Source organism: Anopheles coluzzii, chromosome 2, assembly GCF_943734685.1.
Source record: "Anopheles coluzzii chromosome 2, AcolN3, whole genome shotgun sequence".
NCBI lineage: Eukaryota > Metazoa > Arthropoda > Insecta > Diptera > Culicidae > Anopheles > Anopheles coluzzii.
This window is the reverse complement of record NC_064670.1, coordinates 18,428,800-18,449,298: the sequence shown is the minus strand read 5'-3', so window position 1 is coordinate 18,449,298 and position 20,499 is coordinate 18,428,800. Positions and strand designations below refer to the sequence as shown.

The window sequence follows — 20,499 nt, the reverse complement described above, 5'->3', positions numbered from 1 at the left end:
AAACAAGGGACTGTGCAAAATGTTCAAATAAGAGAGGTTTTTCAAATTGGAGAGGTGTCAAATAAGAGAGGGTTCACTGTATTTGACAGGCGAAATATCTGACGGGTAAAGCATCACAGCAACCAGCTGATGTGCAATGTAAACAAATAACGTGCACAAAATCGTATTTAAATCCTTAAAATAACTTCAATATCGAGTACTTCGTCAATTTTGAGTCAACAGTTCATAATTTCTTCCAATTAAGGAATGTTCTACTTAAGAATATATTATTTTTAATAGAATTTCGAAAGCGGATGTTGTGTCACCCCCAACCCTTTAGCTGAACCTGTCAGATATTTCACCTGTCAAATAGTTCATTTCGCTGTATATTTCACCTCATGTAGCCGCGCGGTAACAGTGCACCTCTATATGATTATATGGGTTTGTTCGTGTCGGACGTCGTGTTCGATTGCTGCTAGAGCGCCGCCTTAATGATTTTACGCTTATGATGATTCAAATTACGCTTTATGATTCAAATTAATTGTTTTTTTAACTCCAAGATTGTTTTTTAAATATATTCTTTAGATATTTCTAATTTTTCTTCTATTTTCTAGAAAGAGAATTACTTACGCTAACGCTACTCAAAACCAAATTAAAAGGCTGTTTTTGTAGCATAATACTAAGTTGTTCTAAAAACAGTAAAGTTTCGCATGGGAAATGAACCTTATATAAGCGGAAACGTCAACTCTAGCATGCCACCGACCTACCTTAGCTTTTACTATTATTATTATTATTATACATACCGTTTCCTTCTGCTTGTAGCTGTAATTTACTGCTGTTCATAATTTTCTCAACCGCCCGGCATGCTATTCATACCGTCCAAACCGTCGCCTTCCCACCCACTGTGACCTTCCTGTCATTACTACCGCACAGCTGCCATCCAAGCGCTACTTGTGATTGACAACACGTCCACTTTGTTGCTTAACTTTCTCAAAACATGATTGAAAACACGCCTACCGGGCTACCGGTGCAGTAGTGCAAAATGGAGACGCCTGGTGCTAATGGTGTCCCGTGCTGCTTTTACTTCCATTGCTTTCCAAAAACCCTTTTGCATCACACATGCTAACCATGTTGACCAATTAGAGCGATAGAGGGATGCGGGGTTTATGTCCCACAGGCTTCAACCCCCCTCCCCCTCCTCGATTTTTTGAAATCGTAAGCCAAGCGCCAAGATGAATACGGTCCGACGGATGATATGTTGGCCTCCGGATATCTATCTTGCCATCAGTGACCCTTTCATGAGTTCCTTACCCCTTCGCCACCAGGCGCAATTCAAACGCTCCGGAAAGGCTGGAACTGTTCACTGGACTGTCGTTAAGCCCCCGGGTTTCTTAAGCCGAGCCCATTCAGCTTCGCAAGCGCAAATGTTTTTCAGCGCCCGGAAGGTATGCAAATTGTTACTTGCTGTCATTATTCGGTTCAAGCACCGGCCAACGAGGGTTTCTGCCGGGCCATTTCGAACCCGAAAGGGCCCGCCGGAAAACAAGCTGAAAACGACATAATGACACCCGACCCGACCGATAACGACAGTGTCATCTCTACACTTGGAGCTGGTGATGATGATGATGGTGCCAGTGTCGAGAACCATGTTGATAGCCCCGAACGCCGGCCGTCAGTCATGAGCCTGAAGGTGTAGAGCCCGGTCCTAGATGGCGCCGATGCCACCTGATAACAAGCAAATCAGACGCTGTTTCTGCCAGTTTCCTACCTTCCAGCGTTCCCATCCCCATCCCCACACCCGGGGCTCACGCTCCGCAAATCAAACAAATCCCAAATGGGTGCAAATTTCATACCGAAAATCGGTCGTTCATTTCAGCTTCAGAAAGGTTAAAGAAGACATCCCGCTTGGGCTGGGATGGAATTGGGCAGAGAGCACCCTATCCCCGAGTTCTGCTAATGTTGGGTGGCTTCAAAGCGCGTGCACACACACACACAATTACTTCTTTTCGTCTTCAAAGCATAGTCTCTTGCGTCTGACTTTACACGCCAGCGGTGTGGAGGGAGTTTTCCTTTCAATTCGTCTGTGACATTTCGTTTCCAAGAACAATTTGCACACACACACTCTGGCACAAAACAACAGCCGGGATTGTGTCTGGTCGATGGGGCGACACGGGGCGCGCGCGCGCGCACGCGGCTTTCGGAACTATTGGGAGTTGGTTGACGACTTCTCTTCACCGACTGCTTGTGCTGGAAGAGTTAAGCAAGCGTAAAATTGGACTGTCACTTTTCAATTCAAACCACCTTCTGTGCGTTAGTATCGGTGTGTGTGTGTGTATGTGTTTGCGGGTTGGTAGTTTTTTGTTTGTCTGTTGGGTATAAGCTCATTGCTCCAGTGCCAAACCCGGTTCTCCTTCTGCCCGTTTGCCATTTAGAATTGGACGATTTTTGTATAATCAAATGCCAATGGTGCAAACCACCGAGCCACGGCTGCAAAAATGAGTGGCTTTCACCTCGTACCCCTTTTTTCTGCCTTGCTCTCTCTCTCTCTCTCTCTGTGTTTGTGTGCGTTCTGTGGCTGTGGGGGGGTGGGTTTGCCTTCTTGACAGTTGGTAGCACGCTCCGGCACTGATTCAATTGAATTGTGTCAGTTGTTTTCATCAAACATGACAGTCCGCTTCCGTCCTCTTCACCACCGTCGCGCAGTGGAAGGTGACGTTCGCTCAAACTCACTGAAAGCAATGCGAATCTACTTTCCTCCAGTGGTGGAGCTCGATCATCTCGTGCCAGTTATCGACTGCTATCGAAATCAACATCATCAACCGTCTGTCGTCAACCGCAGAACGGGGTTCCGTGACCTTTTACAACTTCGGTCAGCCCAACGGGAATGGGTGACATTTTTGGACACCAATCACTCCCACCCTTCCCATTTGCCCCGATCTGCTGCACACTGTCTTCCACACGATTTTCCATTTCATTACCTTTTGCAGCAATTTTTGCATCTGCAGCGTCGTGTACTCGCTGCTGCGGCTGCCTTATTTGCCAGGCACCAAACGATTACACCGTCGCTCGGTGTGTGTGTGTGTGTGTTTGATCGCGGCGGGATGGCATCGTATAACGCTTTATTTTCGTTCGTTGTATCGGTTTGTGCTCGAATCTGCCGGCAGGGCAGGGCAGTGTATTGAGCTGGCTTTGATTTGATTGATAAAATCCAATATGACTGGCGTTTCTGTTTGCTTTGCTTTTGTTTTATTTCGTTTCTTTTTATGGCTTCATCGTCTTGGGAAACAGGTTCGATTTGCGGCCGGCATCCAAGCGTTTGTTTCGATTCTGCTATACTAGGTGCATGAAAGAGATTGGCACATTTGCGGTTGGTATGTGCGGGTTGCGCGTTGGAATAGTAATGCTCCATCCTTTGCAAAGTTTAGTGGAATGGATTAGAGGGCTGTGGCGAAATGAGAATGTCTTTGTATTTATGCGAATAATGCGTTTTCCGGGGGACTGGTAGCTTATGATAATTGGGTCAAGTTTCGTTTATTAGGTCTGTTGCAACCATTTTGTTTGCTTTGGTTTGAGCCCAAACCCTTTATATTTTATTTATTTTGCTGATTTAATAGCTACCCACTAGTGGTAGATATGATTGGTTATTATTGAATTCTTTGCTGAACCTAAAGTATAATATACTCTGTTCTAAATGTTCAAAATCTTCCCACAGCTTTTCTTTCAGCTAGTAGATCTAATCATTAAAATTGTACAACATTTCATTACTATTTTCTTCTTATTTGTTCGTATTGTTTTGTGAATTATTCGTCCCTTCTATAACATGCACTGCATTTTTACCTTAAAAAAACCTTTTATTAATTTATTTACAAAGTTATAATTTTTATTTTTCTCGGCAACGGCAAGAGATAGAACTTTATCTGAAAGAACTTTAATATAAAATCATTAAAAAGTATCAAACACTATTTTTATCACAAAACTATCGAAATTTTCAACACAAATAATGTTCCCAAACTAATAATTTAAATCATAAATAAATCAAACTTTAACCTTGGATATCTCGGCTAACTTTAGTTTACTCATTTCACATCGTTCACAGCCTTTAGAGCGAGATTAAAGTGCTTTCAATAGATTGCAGCTATTATTTTCGGTAAAACCTACAACCCTTTTCAACCCTGCTTTAAGCAAAATCGCATCCCATTTTTCCCGTTTCAATCTTTTCCCGTTTAAAAGCCATGTTCACCAAGCGAAACAATTTTCACATTTTTTGTAATTCCACCCTTATTTTATTGCTCTTATTCGTTTCCCCACCTTCATCCCCTCCCCGCACTCCCCACCCTTTTTTTGTGCCCACTCTGTCAAAACGTCATCTCCTGTCAATCTAGCCAGCCGCGCACGAATCACAAATGCTGACGAATTCCGTACCCGAACAGAACGGTAAAACGGGCGGCGGCCCGGGCACGGGATTGGTTTAGAAAATTAGAATATGCAACGGAAATAAATTAAAAACGACAAGCCGTCCGACAGGCAGAGGCTGTGTTCGTGTGTGTGTGTGTGGGTTTGCACAACCATTCCAGCGCCTACTCTCTCCATTGGGACCGGGGTCCGATGTTTAACATTTCATTTTCGCTTCACCCGGTCGCTGTATTCGATCGACAATCGTGTTCCCTCCATTGCGGAATTGGTGCAGTTTAATTTGCAAGCAGCCCCACAGAATGGTTTCCCCAAGCGGAGAGATGGAATGCATGCAAAGAGAACCGAAAACGAAATATCCGGTAAAAAATGGAAAATTCTATTGAAAATCATTCCCTCCTCCTTCGCTTTCTGCATCGTTTCAGCAAAATGATGTTTTCGCCTCTCTGCTGTAGTGCTTTTTGCTTTTTTCCAGTTGCCAGTTATTTCTAGTTTAGCAAATCCCGAACCCGGGAACATGTTTGTTTAACCCGGGTTTCCTAGTTTTCTTAACGTTGTTCAACACTCACACAAACCGCCTAGTATTCCCAACAATATTCCCACGTTCCTGTGATTGTGGGCAAATGAAGACTCTCTCTTTTTTAATGCAGTACACCCGATTGGTGCTGCTGATGATTCCCGTGCCTCGATTTCCCCTTTTCCGAATGCCAGTTTCGAATGCCCTTCTTCCCGATTGCAGGCTGCAGCTAATAAATAACGTGAATAATGAAGCAAGCAGCGTCCCGGTGACAGGCGCACCGTAACGATCCCGGTGGAGGTCCCGGCCCCGGATGCAATCGAAGCATTCGCTGCGAGAGTGGCTGTGAAAGGGTGAATTGCACTTTATCGGAAATTCCTTCAATGCTGAAATGCGAGATTCTTATCCACTCTGCAACAGCGTCCACACAAAGAGAGAAAAAGAGAGAGAGAGAGAGAGAGAGAGAGAGATAGAGAGAGAGAGAAACAGAGCAAGTGTTTCGTTGGCTCAACCAAATGAACTTTCGCGTACTATCATCGCTTGTGGGAGGCCCATCGCTCCCTCGGCTTTGCGCCATTTGTTGATGTTTGCATATGTGTGTGTGTGAATGAGGCCATATCGAGGCACACACACAAACGCGCGCGGGAGGCTGAGTGGAGTGGGTTTGCACCATGGTGAAACTATAATTGAACCCACATTCCTTCCACTATGCCCTTCGTTGGGAATTCCTCTCCACGGAAATCGAACACCAAGCCAACGATTCAGCCCACGTTCCTCGCAGCCACTGTGACGGCAGTCAGTGGGTCATGTCGAGGCTGAAATGTAGCAATTTCCTGCATAAGCGGAGGCTGCTGGCGCTGGATAAATCGAGAGCAGTAGCGTTATTGATTGGGAGTCATCAAGTTACAGCGGTGAATTAAAAAAAACCAACCATAACCAGGATAAAAATGAGGTGGGAAAATCCTCTACCGAGAATCGTATGGGAAAGCAGGACCAATTCACGCCGAGCCTTCAGTGCACCAGATGGAAAAGTCAAGCTTTATTCATACGAATTTGGGAATACATGTAATCTGCTCACCGAAAACAAAAAGCAACCAGCGCGCGCTGGTGCGTGTGTGTGTGCATGGGATGCGTGTTGATGCTTTTAATCATGGCTGTGTACACGCTGGTAACCATGGCCCAAGCGTTCCCATGTTTCAAGCCCATCCAAACCAGAGGAATGATAAACCATTTAGCGCAACACAGCGCCAAATTTACATACCAAAGGGGCGGCGTTTCACTTCGCTAGCGACCGATACTACAGTGTTGTATCGGAGCGTTTGTAGCGCACCTGGCTGTCCCTATCCAACCCAAGCAGTTAATTCGATAAATTCGACCCATGGCAAGCGCAACTGTTGCTTGATTTAAAGCACGCACCCCTCCCCCCCACCCCCTCAAAAGGGACCCAGTTTTCGGGGCAAAAGATAATTACTATTAGCTAGCGTTTATAATAAACGTCCAAAATCGGCGAGGGCCGCATCGACACGATAGAAATCTTAATTAAAATCCAATCCAACAGTCTCATCCCCTCTGCCACCCACCTGACCCTTTTGGTCTAATTTACTGTGCAGGGTGTATTGGTGTGCGTGTGTGTGTGAAGGCCAGTTAATTTTAGGAGGTTGATCGGAGGACGCTCTTTCTAGCACCAGTATTGGAGCACCTCAACTTTACCTGGCTGGTTGGGTTAAGCGAACGGTAAAGAAGGGAAGAAAGGGAACGTCTGGAAGAAAGGGGCAAAAGTCGGTGTTGTCTGTGGGGCCCTTTCAAAAGGGCCGACACCCACACTAACCGGTGTTCCAGCTAGGAAGGCAGCTAGGAAGGCACATGCCTCCAGTGTGTACCGGTCGCAACCTTTCGCAAACGGCAAACGGAAGTTCATTCGTTTAGAAACTTACCCTGTCACCCTGTGTTGTTCGGTCGGCCAAACCCCAAGCCCCAATCTCACCAACCCTCCCCCAATTCCCGTAGTTGATGCTTGATGCGCATATCGCTAAAGTTTTAACGACCTCACCCGTGCCTCATCATCCCCAAAAAGGCTCTCTTCCTCCCCCGGGCCGAACTAAAAAAGCACCATAAATTAAACATTCAAAAACCGGAAGACACAACACAACAAAACGGCCCCATCCTTACACTGTGAGGGTTGAATGCTGGATTGTGCAGCGGGTTTGGTTTATCTTTTTTTGCCCACCCATTCGCCCACTTTCACCCGGTTGCGTTTGGTGGTGGTGGTGGTGTGAGTTGAAAATGGAAACGATATGCCTGCAAGGAACAGAGATCCACCACGAGCATGGAAAGGTCGAAGCGAAGTGCAGTGAGGGAACCGGATCCCGGTCCAGCACAACCCCCGGCGGGTTTGAGATGTTCCCACCAACACGCACCGCCGCCGTGCGTTGGCCCGAATAAAGATAAATATTTCTTTTATTGTTTTCTTCTTTCGGAAAGCTTTCTTTTCATGCTCTGCAAGGCGCCATTTGTGCGCCAATGATGATTTCTTTGGTTTTCACTTTATGAAATCTATGCGCAGCCTTTTCCTAGGGAGCAACGAAACCCAGGGCAGAGATCGAGCGTGTTGAGGAGACTGTTCGGTTTCGTAGAACCTCCTGCTCCACTCCAGAGCAAGAAAACAAAGAAAACGCTCCCAAAACTTGCTCCTCAAATCGATCAGTGGCGAGCGAAGGGTTTTAACACGAATCGGGCTCGAAATGTTTCCCGTTGGAGTTGCCTTGATCTTCTTTTCAACCCGACCCCCCTTGATTGGTGGCTCATCGGCTGCCATGAGCTTTATTACATAGAAAAATAAACAACCTACAGCTAGGGCAATGGGCTCAAGTCAGAAAGATAGACTTCCTCCCTTTGATCCTTGTAGACTCAGAGCTTGTGAATGGTACCGTATTGTGTGTTTGCAAATTCCTGGGAAGTTGATCGCTGCACTCAAAACATAGGACAAATGGGCAGTAAACCAACAATGATAACAATATTTTGTTTTAGGTTATAATTAAGTTAAGTATAAATAAACAACAAACAAATAGGTTCATTCTTAAGAATTTTGATAGCAAAATGGTGCTTCGATTTGAAGGCGAAATTTTAGGTGCCATTACAAGAGTATATGTATACATTGCGTCTAGAGCGTCACACGCAGTACTTAAGAATATGCCCGTAATGGGTTCAAGCCTAGAATGGAGTGCCCCACTGTAGCAAGGATAAACTATCTACCTGCATGGTTCTGTATAACTCTCGAAAGCCTGTAAAAGCCGGCATGTCCGCGTCGGACGTTATGCCAAATATAAGAAGAAGAAGTTACGTTTAGACGCTAAGGAATCATTTTCGATCAAACATTAAATTACAAATTCAGTAATTTCAAAATGCAACCATATGTGTTCACAGCCATTTTTTGCTTCGTTTCACCTTTTCGTTTGCATCTTTTGTTTCCTTCCTTCCTTCACGTGCATACAAAACCACGATTCATCACACCAACCACCCAACATACTCTCTCTCTCCCCTGGTCTATCTCTCTCTTTCTCTCTCTCTCTCTCCCTCTCTCTCTCTCTTTATTGCTCTCTTTTGCTAATGGTAACGTTTTCTTTCTTTATTTCCTTTCGCGTCTCTCTTACAGGAAAGCTCGATTTCCACGAATTCATCCCAGGTAAGTGTAGGAGGCATTGGAACTGGTTCGCTTGTTTTTGTGTCTTTACTTCTCATTTTCCACCTCTTTTTCTGGTGTGCCATTTGCAAACGCTCGCAACAGTTTGCAAGCGAAACAGCTTCGCAAACACCGATCCCTGCTTTTGCTTGTTTTTATCCGTACTTTTGGGAAAACGCAATTTCAAAGCCCTTTCGCGCAGCAGCTTTTCCTCCTACTAACTCGCCTACTGTCTCCACCGTGTGCTTTGTTCAATCAACGAGCATGTCATTCGGTTGCCCTCCGAAACGCACCTGAGCTGTCTAAATGGCACTTGAGGAAAAAGTTTTCCACGGCTTTGTCTCTAACATCTCACCTTTCACCGCCGATCCCAACTCTCCTCTTCCTCATGTTCCTGTCTCACTCCTTCCTAGAGCAACACGAAATGAAACAGGAGACCGGCTGTTTCTGAATTTCCTTTGAGCTTCTCAAGAGCTCGCACCGTGTCGGGGCCGGGGAGGGTTCGGTAAAGACAGGAAGCAGAAATGAAACAGTTGAATGATGAGACACCCCCGAACACACAAACGAACGATACCCGATATCGAAGTTTGATCCTGCGAGGCCCGTGAGGTGCTACAGTAGCTGGGAAAGGGCGAGGGAAACGATGTCAACAATTTCCACTTTGGTGTGTTCGCGTTTTTCATCTCGTGTTACTACAGGTGCCGCAGCGCAACAATCGCTTCGCTACACCTAAACCTCACCACCGATTACACTTGACAAATGCCACACAGACACACATACACACACACACACACACACACACACACACACACATACACACACACACACACAGAACAACAACAAAAGTGAGTGTGTGTACGTTTGAGTGGGCTGTTGTCGGCTGCTGAGTTGTCCGTAGCAGCGAAACCCCGAACAGCCTGGCATCTAGAAGGCTGCGTCCTTTACATTTTCCCGGGAACACTGTGTGCTACAACAACAACAACAACAGCAAACTCCACCGTTCATGCAAGTGGTTGCGTTGTGTTCTGCAAAACAACAAACTTCTCCACCAAGCATTCTGACCTGATCATGGCACTCTGTCACTCTCTCCCTATCTCTTTCGCACGCTCGCCTGCAAGCACAGCTGCCAATGACGCGGAAGCGAAAGAAGTAAATTCTTTTCCAAATATTTGTTTATGAATAAAACATGTACCTGTAGTCTGACGCTTTAGCTGCTGCTACAATGGGTGGTAGTCTACCGTTTACTGGGTGGATCGTTTTTCGCTTTCTGGCGAAATTAAACGAAAGCAAGTTTAATGATCTTTAAAAAAAGAATCACACACACATAGCTGAAGCGATTTGTGTTCCATTGTCTTATGAAAACGTGTGCTCTAAGGGTAAATATGTGTAAGCACTTTACGCTTTTTAAACACAAAGATAGACATACACCACCAAATTGTACAAATAGTGAGCATCAGATTAGAGAAGCGACGTTAAATTAAAACCAAACGCCAAGAATTATCCCACAAGCAGCTGCCGCTGCCTTTCAATTGGCAATAAAAAAACGCACATGGCATGGCTTACGCGATAAAGCCCTAAAGGGGGGAAGAGCAAGCACTTCAAACACTGCCAAAAAGTCTTAGAAAAGCGCGTAAACCCATGCATCTTATTACAACTTCGTAAGAGCCCCAACCATACCGATACCCCCGATACTTCGTTCAAATGATTCCGTCCCGACTGTCGTACGTCGTTGTAAGCTTTCCCTGCCAACTTCACGAGTGAATTGTGCGTTTGATTTTATTGCATTACGCATTATCAGGATCTACCGGTTTGCCTACGCCAGAGAGAGAAAGAGAGAGAGAGAGAGAGAGAGAGAGAGAGAGAGAGTAATCTGTGCTCCTTCTCCCCATTCCACGCAACTTGCCCAAAGCAAAGTCTTAAATTGTGGAACTTAAAATGCTTCTTTTCTGTCGAAAAGCGCACCGACAGCTTAAACGTTGTGCCATCTCCCTTCACCTTTGCATGTGACGCTCATAAAATCGCTTAAATTATGAGCAAACTTCAGCCACCCGCCACACATCGGCCAATCAGTATCGTGCGTGCGTGTGTGTGTGTGTGTGTGCGGGCGGAGAGAGCCAAAAGGAGGGGTAAAGTAAACCTTCGGCAAGCGGAAAAAATATTCTAACGCAAAGTCAAACAATTCCAAGACATGTTGAACGTGCGCAAACGTGTGTGAGTTTTGTTGCCTTCGAAGAAACCCAACAGAAGTAAGAAAAAAATATATCGCACGACAACGCACAACAAACAAAGCACCGCAACAAAAGGAGGAAAGCAAAGGAAAGAAAAATCATACCGTGTGGGCGAGGAAAGACAGCAATCCTCGTTTAAGAAAAATCCAGACAGCACCGCACACGGTGGCAAAAACCACTCCCCAAGCAACCGATTCATTCGTTCGTCGGGAAAAAAATGAGAAAACGTGCGAAAGGAATTCTTGCTTTAGCTGCCCGTTGAAAAAATGGCACACAAACTACTAAACCCGGAAGAGCAGCACCAGCAGCAAGCTCCCAAGCGGAGCTGCGATTTTATCGGAAGTGGAAATTTATGGTTTCCAAGCAATCGAAAAGACGTACGGCAGCAGCATTGCCGACAAGGGTGGGATTTATTCGCGCCGAGCTGTACCAGCATCACGCAACAAATGCACCTCCCTTGCGCGCTTCCACTTTCGCTAACTTTCACAGTTTGTGCGTAAAAACCACCACTGAGCTTGCGTGAATTTTAAATAAACAGACAGCCACCACCGTCATGCACGTGCGTATGTGTGGCGTATGTATGGCAAACAAAAACACAGAACCTTTGCGCCTACTGTGATGGTCGTGGTGGATCGAACACGGAAAAGATTCTAAACATCGAGCATTTTGAGAAGTGTTTTCCTAAAGCGTGCGAAAGCGTGCCTATATTTCCGGACTTTCCCACCCATCATTTTAAGGTAATCATATACTTCTTCCTTTTTTTTTCGCTTAGAAAAGTTATTGTTGATGTTGTTCCGTTCGGCGAAGCTCCCTCTATCGACCACATTTCTATTGTGGAAGGCACACCGGCCTCCCAACGGTAAAATATGGCCCAGAACGGTTGCCACGTCGCACTGTGCAAACGTTATAAATTCAGTCATTCCCGTAAGCTCCATTTACACAAGAACCTTACGACTGCTGGTGTGTTTGGGAATTTTGGGAAAGCAGAAGAAGACTATGCGCCCCCTCCAAAAGGCCTCCCTCCCAACGTCACGTTCCCCGAGTGTGGCTTCACACTCCGGTACGGATGCTAAATTTCTATCAAAGAAGGGAACAGGTAGGTAAAAAATACTTTACCACGGTTGAAAAATTAAGTGAGCACCTTCGGCAGCCTTCTTAAGTGCCTCGGTCTTCCGTGTATTAGCCCCAATGATTTGCTTGCAGTAGGAGGGCGCTGATAAAAATAGAACACGTAGGAGCAGTAAGCAAGGACGCGGTAGAAAGCGTTTTAAAGGAAAGCGATTAATTCGGAAGAGATTTACGATTTGCTCACCGATCAGCAAAGACGGTGGCGATAGAAGGGAACGTTTGCTGCCGGGCTACATTCCTCACAACCGTTTCCGTGTTCACCTCCGTGTTTCACGCGGCGCCACTTGCCACAGCGGTACGGTTTGGCGTAGGTTTTGTTCGGGTTCGGTATGTCCCACTGCCCACTACTGCAGTTTAGCAGCAGCGTGGGAAGGTGCTTTTGAAAACAAATTGACTAGTGGGTGGCTGTAGAGGGCAGGTTTTTCTTTCTCTAATTGTAATTTACTAAATGAAATCGGACGCAAATGGGGTGCATTTTTTTGCCCTCGTTTTTACCCTCACTGAGGATAGCAACGACTGGTTTTAACATCGATTTCAGCTTTCGCGAGAAAGTAGTCCTCATTGGAAGTGACACACTAATGCGCACGCACTTTCTAATGCCCAGGGGGTCGTCGTTTCCGCGAATCGGCGAGTCTGTCCTAAACCGTGAAGAACTGAATGACGTAAATGGATTTAGCAAAACTTTTTCACATTCCTGCAGTATCTGACAAAGATTTTCCAGTAACCATTCCCTAGTCTGTTTCGATAACTCGTAAAGTTTGAGTTTAGGATGAAATAAACTAATAAGAAACACATAAGCTCAGTGTGACAGTGTGTCAATTACTGATGTCGTTGTTAGTAATTGAATTTCATTTACTTCAAAGATATACCATAATTTTGTAATCTGGCATGCATTTGAGTGGCCCTATAGCTCCTGTGTTCACATCCTTGTGATAACACGGACATCTTTTATTGATAGATCCATGGCACTCTGCACAAGTTCTTATAGTCCAATACTTTTTGAGTAAAGAACTGTTATTCAAGGCGCATGCTAAATTCAAGGTAATTCCATAAAGTGCAATGAACAATACTCAGAAAATACCATCGGAGACAAGTTCCAATGTCAGCATGCGATAAAGTTTCAACATATTCAAATTCTGCCTCTGTTTTACAATCAATCTCCCAACCAAACGAAGCCGAAATGCGTGTCAAAAACCTTCTCTTCCTTTGTTGTTCTCTCGCATAAGCAAGACTACCCTCGATTTGCATCCCAACACTTCCCAGTCACAGTCAAATCGGGGCCAATCATCATCATCATCATCAACACAGCAAAAGCCATCCAAAAGCCATCGAAAAGCCAGCTCAAAGCCAGCCAAAAGCGCATCGATTCCACGCGTTCCAATTCAACTGGTTCCCTGTGTTATGGCACAGCTATTTTGTCACCTTCCGTTACGTCTGTCACACCTCCCCCCGCCCTCGCCATCCCCGAACGCGGTGAGAGTGCACTCATCTTGACACTAAAAATAGGTGTCCACTTCGAATTATTGATGAACATTTCGAGTGCCCCTTTCGGTATCGATCCGTATTCCGGGGGCCGGAAATCGGTGTTCGTTCACATACGCGCAAAAGCTACTACACACTCTTTGCCACACACACACACACGTACTTGTGGCTCGAGTCACTTTCATTCGCCATTCAATGGTTGAGCACAGGTTCCCGGGGATGCCTTCGTTTGCCCGCTTACTGCCAGTACGACTACGCCGACCAACCGACTCCAGAGAGCTTCCGAGTGCGGCAAATGGAACGAATGGTGCTGCCCGACCCTTGTACCAGAGGGAGCTGAATCTTTTGACAGTACGCTTGAAAGCGGAAACACTAATCAACAAATGAAACCCCGTCGGGACGGGGTACGGAATTGACCCGCACCTCATATCGCCGCACCCCGGGCAATCGAGGATTGGGTAATTCTGCCACGAGTACACACACACCGCTCCATTTTCCAGTGGAATGACACTTAGGAGCTTTTTTTTTGGCTTTTCTGCTCCAAACTCCGGTCATCCGCTTCTTCTCGGTTAGCCGGGGCGGAAAGAGAACGCATGGGTTATCTTTAATTCGGTCGGAATTGAAAGTTTTCGTGTGGGTTTTGCGGGCTCCCGGATACCGACCGGCTTTTCAGTCAAGGTTCGGTTCGGTGCGGAAATGTTGAAGAGATGTAAAACCACATCCAACGATGATGATACGTCCATGTGAAAGGTCGCCGTGGGTCGGATCGGTTCGATTGACCCAGCGTAGCTTCAATTAAACGATGAGTAACATCAAACAGAAAAGTGACAAACAGAAGGCTTGCACAGTTTGGTTCATCTGGGCGAGCTTTCAGTGACACTTTTACCATTTTTTCATAGTTTTCTTACCATTTTTGCGTTGACTGTCTGTGGCTTTTTTGCATAAAAACCGAAAATTTCAAAAATACTAATAAGAAAATGCCCAAAACTGATTGGAAATACCCTGTTCTTTTTTGCAAACAATCCTACCAACCTACCCCACTCTCAGCAAACCATTGATCCAATCATCCCGCAACCGATGTAAAGTTGCTTCCAACATCCTTCCTGCCCTACCAACGACCCTAATCCACAGGCGCCACAATCAAGCCGCCAAATTATGCAGGCGGCCCACTAAGACAATGTCGTCGTCCACCGCCAAGACGATACCACATTAATCCAATTTCGAAGTAGTTGTACCTTTCGGCCAGAAAGCCTGCCGGCGCTGGTCCGGCTTACATACTACATCTTGCTCTACATTTCGGCTTTCGAGCGCCCATCGGAGCGCGAAAACTGGGCCGTGAGTTGTCTGCCAACATCGCGCTACTGGCGCTCCTTTCTTTGTACTACTACTTCATCCGGTCCACGTCAACCGGGCAGGAAGTAAGTTATACTTCGGTGTAGTAATTTATGGGCGCGTTTTACATTTCCTCATTAAAATTCCGTACCGAAAATTCACCACCAGCCGCCCAATCAGCGGCATACGGGCTCACGGGCAGTGATAGCGCCTTCCTTTGCCTATCCTTTCCGGCTTACAGAGCACGCGGCTTTGTGGGTTGTTTTGGGATGTCTTTTTTTTTTGGTCCTCTTCATTGGACACACTTCGTCGCTCACTTTCGCTGGCAGTGTTAAATGCAGTGCCGAGTGCTTAAGGTGGATCAGTTGTTACACGTTTGCTAAAAGCTCCGTGCAGTGTGATGAATGTTCTGCTTTAATCTCCCCGATGGAGGAGTAGGTAATTTGAATATCCAACGAAGAAATTGGGCGATTGGGGGTTCTTTTACTCGCCATACTTTATAGACGGTTTGCAATATCATCTCCACAAAACTCACCTTAAAGCCTTGAACCGAATACTTTCGTCGAAAAAATGTGTACAAAAGTTTATGCCGTGTCATTTGTTGGCAAACTTTACCTCTTTGCTTCTTCTCGCATGTCGCGCCATAGATCACGGGATCACGGAATTTCGACCCCCCCGTCAGGCAAAAGTAGGTCAAGTAGGGGTCCGTTTTGAAGAAGGGCAAAGTATGCGAGGATAAGCTTTTTTACCCGGGACTTTTGGGGTGGTCTGCCCGTCGTGACTTTTCAAAAAAAGCAATAAACAAAGAGGCAACAACGAGTGAAAGAAAAATAAGCAAACTTCCTGACATAACTGGTACTCCCTCCTGCCAACGTCACACAGCTCTGGATTTGACACGCTCGTGTAGCAACGATGCAAAATTGCCGTCTTTATCGCGTAGGTCACTGCTATTAAGGCAGGCACGCACTCGCAAACACACAGGCACACATGGATCATGACTAATCATATGCACAGCGGGAAGCGAACGAAACGTACAAACGAAAAGTTTTGCGTTACGGGATGCTTTAACAACAAACGGCACTTCAGGACAGCTGCGTAAATCTTCCACCGAGGCTGACACTTTTGTGCCACGGTTACAAGTTTGTTAGACTACCACCGTGGTAAGGCTTCTTCGCGGGAGGCTTATTTTATTATCTGCCTTCTATTCTTTTTTTGCTCACACCTATTTCGATGGCGTACCGTAAAGGAGATGCTTTTTCATTCCCGAAAGTAATCCTTCCTTTCAATAAGCGGGATTCATGCTTCTTCCTCTTCCGGCGCTGTTGTTGATGGAACGGTTTATAGTTACTTTGCAAAAGTGCGTCCCGAAAAGTTTCGCTCACCGGCATTATGTTAAATTCGCTAAATCTTTAGGAAACCCTGTAGGATTGACAGTATTTATGTTGACTCACGTTCCAACTACCAACGCTAAAACGCATGCAAATGAACCCTTCATGTTCCTTCGCTATACTACTGCTTGTGGTATAACAATGTAATCATATGCCCGAACACAATCGTTTGCAATGCAAAGCAATGCTTCAATCAATGTTCCATAAAACAATGCATATTGTATTCCAGGCTTGTTACACGCACTGAGCACAAGCAGGTGAACAGTGAAGCAGTCATACAGTGCACCCGGTCCCACCACTGTCAGTGGTGACCTGTTAGTGAACACTGAGCACAATTGCTGGAGTGAGAGGCCAAAAGTCAGGCTCAAGTATGAATAAAAATGAGTTCATGTTTTTTTAGTACTTTAGCTAATATTGTTTGAGTTGATGAGATCAACGCTTTTGAGCCAATACTACGGAATTATTTTCCATAGTCTCCACCATATACAGCTGGAGCAGCATGTTGCTTAGCAACCGCTCTAAAAGTTTAGAGCTCCTATAATTCACTGTTAAACTTACAAGTAATATAATGTTTTCAGTTTATAAGTGGATAATATCACTTTAAATATAAAATATCTGTATTTGAGGTATATTTGTTAAAATGCTTTCTCATTCTTTTTGCTAAATCATGACATAAAACAAAATATGCTACACTACTACGCTTCAAAAACAACACCCCTTAAGACGAAAGTACCCCACTGTGTAATGTTTCAACTTGCGGGTGACTGATCGCTATTAAACTTCATCATCACCGTAACATTTCAAACCCCCGGCGTTCGTGGGCAGAGATGCGCAAAGCGAGGTAGAAACAGTTACCTACCAGATCAACACCGAAACACCTGGCAGCTAGCTTTGCTAGGATTTGCTCATGTTTTTGCTGCAACAATGCTGAATGCTGCAACGCGATACGCCAAAGTACGCCCACGGTTAATACCAAACATTCCAAAACCTTGCAGCCTGCAGCATCGGCAGCAGCATCGGCAGCAGCAGCAGCAGCATGGAAAATCATCTACGCACCGGTTTCGAACATGGGCTTCTGCCGCAGGGCGGACCGATGGTTTTGCCAAATAGCGCACGCGAACGTGAAAGTGCATCACAATTTCATGGAAATGCCAAACGCGTTCAAGTGCCTTTCTGTTGCGCGGCACTGGCGCGCACACCGCTTCCCATCCATCCACTGCTGCTGCAGAGCTGCATTGTGCAAACTATCAAACGGTTCGTACGGAAAGCCGCGGTTATTTGCCTGACATTATGATACACTCGCAACAAATGGGAGGCAACAAATGCAACAAATGGGAGGCCCCCTCCAAAATGTAATGCTTCCATCCCGTGACGGCTTTTGTTCTGGATTATTGCGAGCTCAAGACGGGTGAAGAATGGGATTAGGAGTTTCGTGGAATTCTTTTGCCCTCTTCAGTTTAACCTTTGGCTGGTAAAACTTTCGCACAAGTGTGTGAAATTAGGCAACCATTTTTCACAAGATTTTCCACTCACTTTCACGCACTGATGGTTTTGGTGGCCTGTGGCAGAAAAAAATTGTAAGTTTGGGAAATGTTCCGTATCCAGCAGAGTACGCAAATCTGATTTCTATGAGAATAGTACTGCATTTCATCAAAGCTTTCAACCCCAGGATGTCTGCATTAGATGCATAAGCGTTATATTATTATTGCATAATCAATGTTCCATTTTTGCTGTTCCATTTCTAGCTAGCAAGCTCCCATAATTCATTCCCTCCTCCCCCGGGCACAAATGGGACCCACGAGAGCACGTGGAAATGATCACGATCGTCGTCCGGAGCAGTAATATCCGGAGCGCGCATTTATCATTATGCTCGTGTCATCTAGCCCACACCGCACAGCCAAATCCCGGCCGATCCATCCAAACAACCAAATCATTGACGGCTGTTACACGTTACACGCCGTCCGCTTGCCAACGGAACGGATCCGCCAGTAACGGGACACGTAATATGGTTAATAGTAAATGGGAGCAAAAAGGGAGTGCAAGAGACAGCAATAAAGTGATAAAAAGAAAGGGAGCGATTGATAGAAGGTTAGATCATTTCGTGCCCCCAGCGTAACCGCTGTACAGCTGTGCTCCGTGTGTTAGGGTTTATTACATTTTCATACCCACCTCCATTCCTGGCCCACCCGGAAATGACAATATGTGTGCGTGTGCCCATGGGGGCCACACGTAAAAAAAAGGGGAAGCAGGAAGAATGAAGATTACACACTACAAGACGCCAAACAGTGTGTCACTGGGAGGTGGTGAGGAGTTCAGCCCAGCTACAGGAAGTGCCTGTAACCGAACCCATCACCCCGCATTGTTAAGCTTGTCATCTCGGGGTGTACGTGGATCCAGTCTCCTCTACACTACACTTTGTGTGTGTGTGGATATTCATCCTCTTTTTTTCCTTTATCGTTCTGGGCAAGCGGTGCAACAACACATGCAATCTTCCGGTTCCGGTTTTATATGCACCACGGGGGAAATTCAGCTGCCCCCGCCCTCCCTTTTGCGAGGCTGTTCGTTTGCCGGCGACTTCATCATCATCAGTCATCGCAGGCAGACGCTGGTGGCGCTGTGGCACCTCGTTCGTCGTTCCGAGCTTTTCCGAGCACTGTTGCGGTACGGTGGACAGGGTTCAGGGCCGTGATTTTATTTCATCTCTACCATCCCAACACGATGCACCGGATGGTTAAAAGCAACAACACATACAACAACTCCATGCAAAAGCGGAAAACCCGTTCGTGCATCTGGGCGAGAGCCGCTGACATACGCCAGGCGGGTCGGGGTTGTGGGGACGCGGACGGAAGGAAACAATTTTCTTTCGCTCCGTTCCGTTTGGAGCTGGGGCTGGGCGAAAAGGCTTCTTTTATTTGCTGCTGCTGCTTCTGCTCTGCAGACCCTCAGACGTTGGTGCACGGGTGTGCTTCTTCTTTGCATGCTGCCAAAGGAAGAAAGGAAATGATGACTCCCTTGTGATGTTTTCCGTGCCCGTTGTGTAGCCGTGCACTACACACCAACAACACATTGTGCATGGGGGGGGGGGGGGGGGTTTGTGTGTTAAGGAAGTAACATGTATTGCTGCTCCGTCGCTTTCAAAAGGAATGAAACATGCAATCGTAACGTGTACCGCTTGGAACGTACCAAACCCACGCCCCCGGTCAAGGACGGACCCTTCATTTGCACCCGATTACATCACGCCCCTCCCCGGTAGGACGCCCCCGATACAGGACTGGAAGAAGCCAGTGCGCCTCACATGTTCTGCTGCTGTCCTTGTTGGGGCAAATGAGCATCACTCACTGACCTCTTTCTGTTTTTCGGCTGCGGGAGAGTGTTACTCATGCCTCGCTGCCCATTTGCGTTCCATCACACACACACACACACACACACACACACGCTCAAAGTCCCTTCCGCACGACTGATTGGAAAAGTTTGTTCGGTTAAATTAATAAATTTCACCCCCCCCCCCCCCCCCAAACCCCCACAGTCCACCCAAGAGCCCTTGTTTCTCTAGCTTCCCTCGACACACCAAACACAAGGCACAGTGTAAATGCCATTTCCCATGCCTTATTTTATTCCAAAAAAAACGCTGACCTTTCTGTAGAACCCATTTCACGATTGATCACGATTAGGAAAACGGTTTATGTGTGTGTGAGAGAGAAATAGAAACACAGAGGGAGGTATAATCGGGCGGAGATGATGGTTCGATTGGGAAAGTTTTTAAACCGGCCAACCGGCCAGCCCCCGAAAGTGCACATGACACATTTGTAAAGCAGGGGGAAGGAAAACCAGTAAACATCATGTGTTGCCGCCTTACACTGAACCGAAACACATATGGGTTCTCTTCCCTGGACGGGGTTGAGCTCAGCGGAACCACCCTTCCCGACCATCCCGGACTTGATCCGCAAAAATTGATCACAAAATTAAACGTAAAAGTTGGACCGGGTACGATGGGCGGCGGATCGTTGGCCGAGAGCGCCGTAGCGGTACAACAGGGAATAAACGGTAATTGGGTGTCAAAATTGTGCAAACATCGTTCCGTTCTCTGCATGCTAATTTTTACTACCGAGAAACGATGCGTATGTGTGTGTGTGTGTTGCGGGCTATTCTTTTCTATTGTGCTCGTTACTCCTTATCGCGTGGCGTAATGGTTAAGCCCCCAAACATGGCACTTTTTTGGTGTTGTGTTTTACTTGCATTTCAATACCATGTATCCAATAAACACACCAAAAAAAAACAACAAAAAAGGCTCTCCCATTTATGGAAACGAACCCAATAAACATTTTAACAATGCAGGACAAAACGACACGACACGCA

General features: G+C 46.1%; 1 protein-coding gene across 6 annotated transcripts in view; it reads left to right on the top strand.

The window, feature by feature from the left end:
- LOC120949572 (cytoplasmic polyadenylation element-binding protein 3) overlaps window positions 1-20,499 on the top strand; it is a 254,263-nt gene that overhangs the window by 132,526 nt on the left and 101,238 nt on the right. For 5 of the 6 annotated variants that reach the window (XM_040366962.2, XM_040366955.2, XM_040366954.2 and 2 more), the window contains one exon: window positions 8,559-8,588. The exons of the other annotated variant lie outside the window; for it this stretch is intronic. In XM_040366962.2, coding sequence (XP_040222896.2) covers window positions 8,559-8,588 — 30 coding nt within the window. The remainder of the gene's footprint in view (window positions 1-8,558; window positions 8,589-20,499) is intronic. 6 annotated transcript variants of the gene reach the window in all.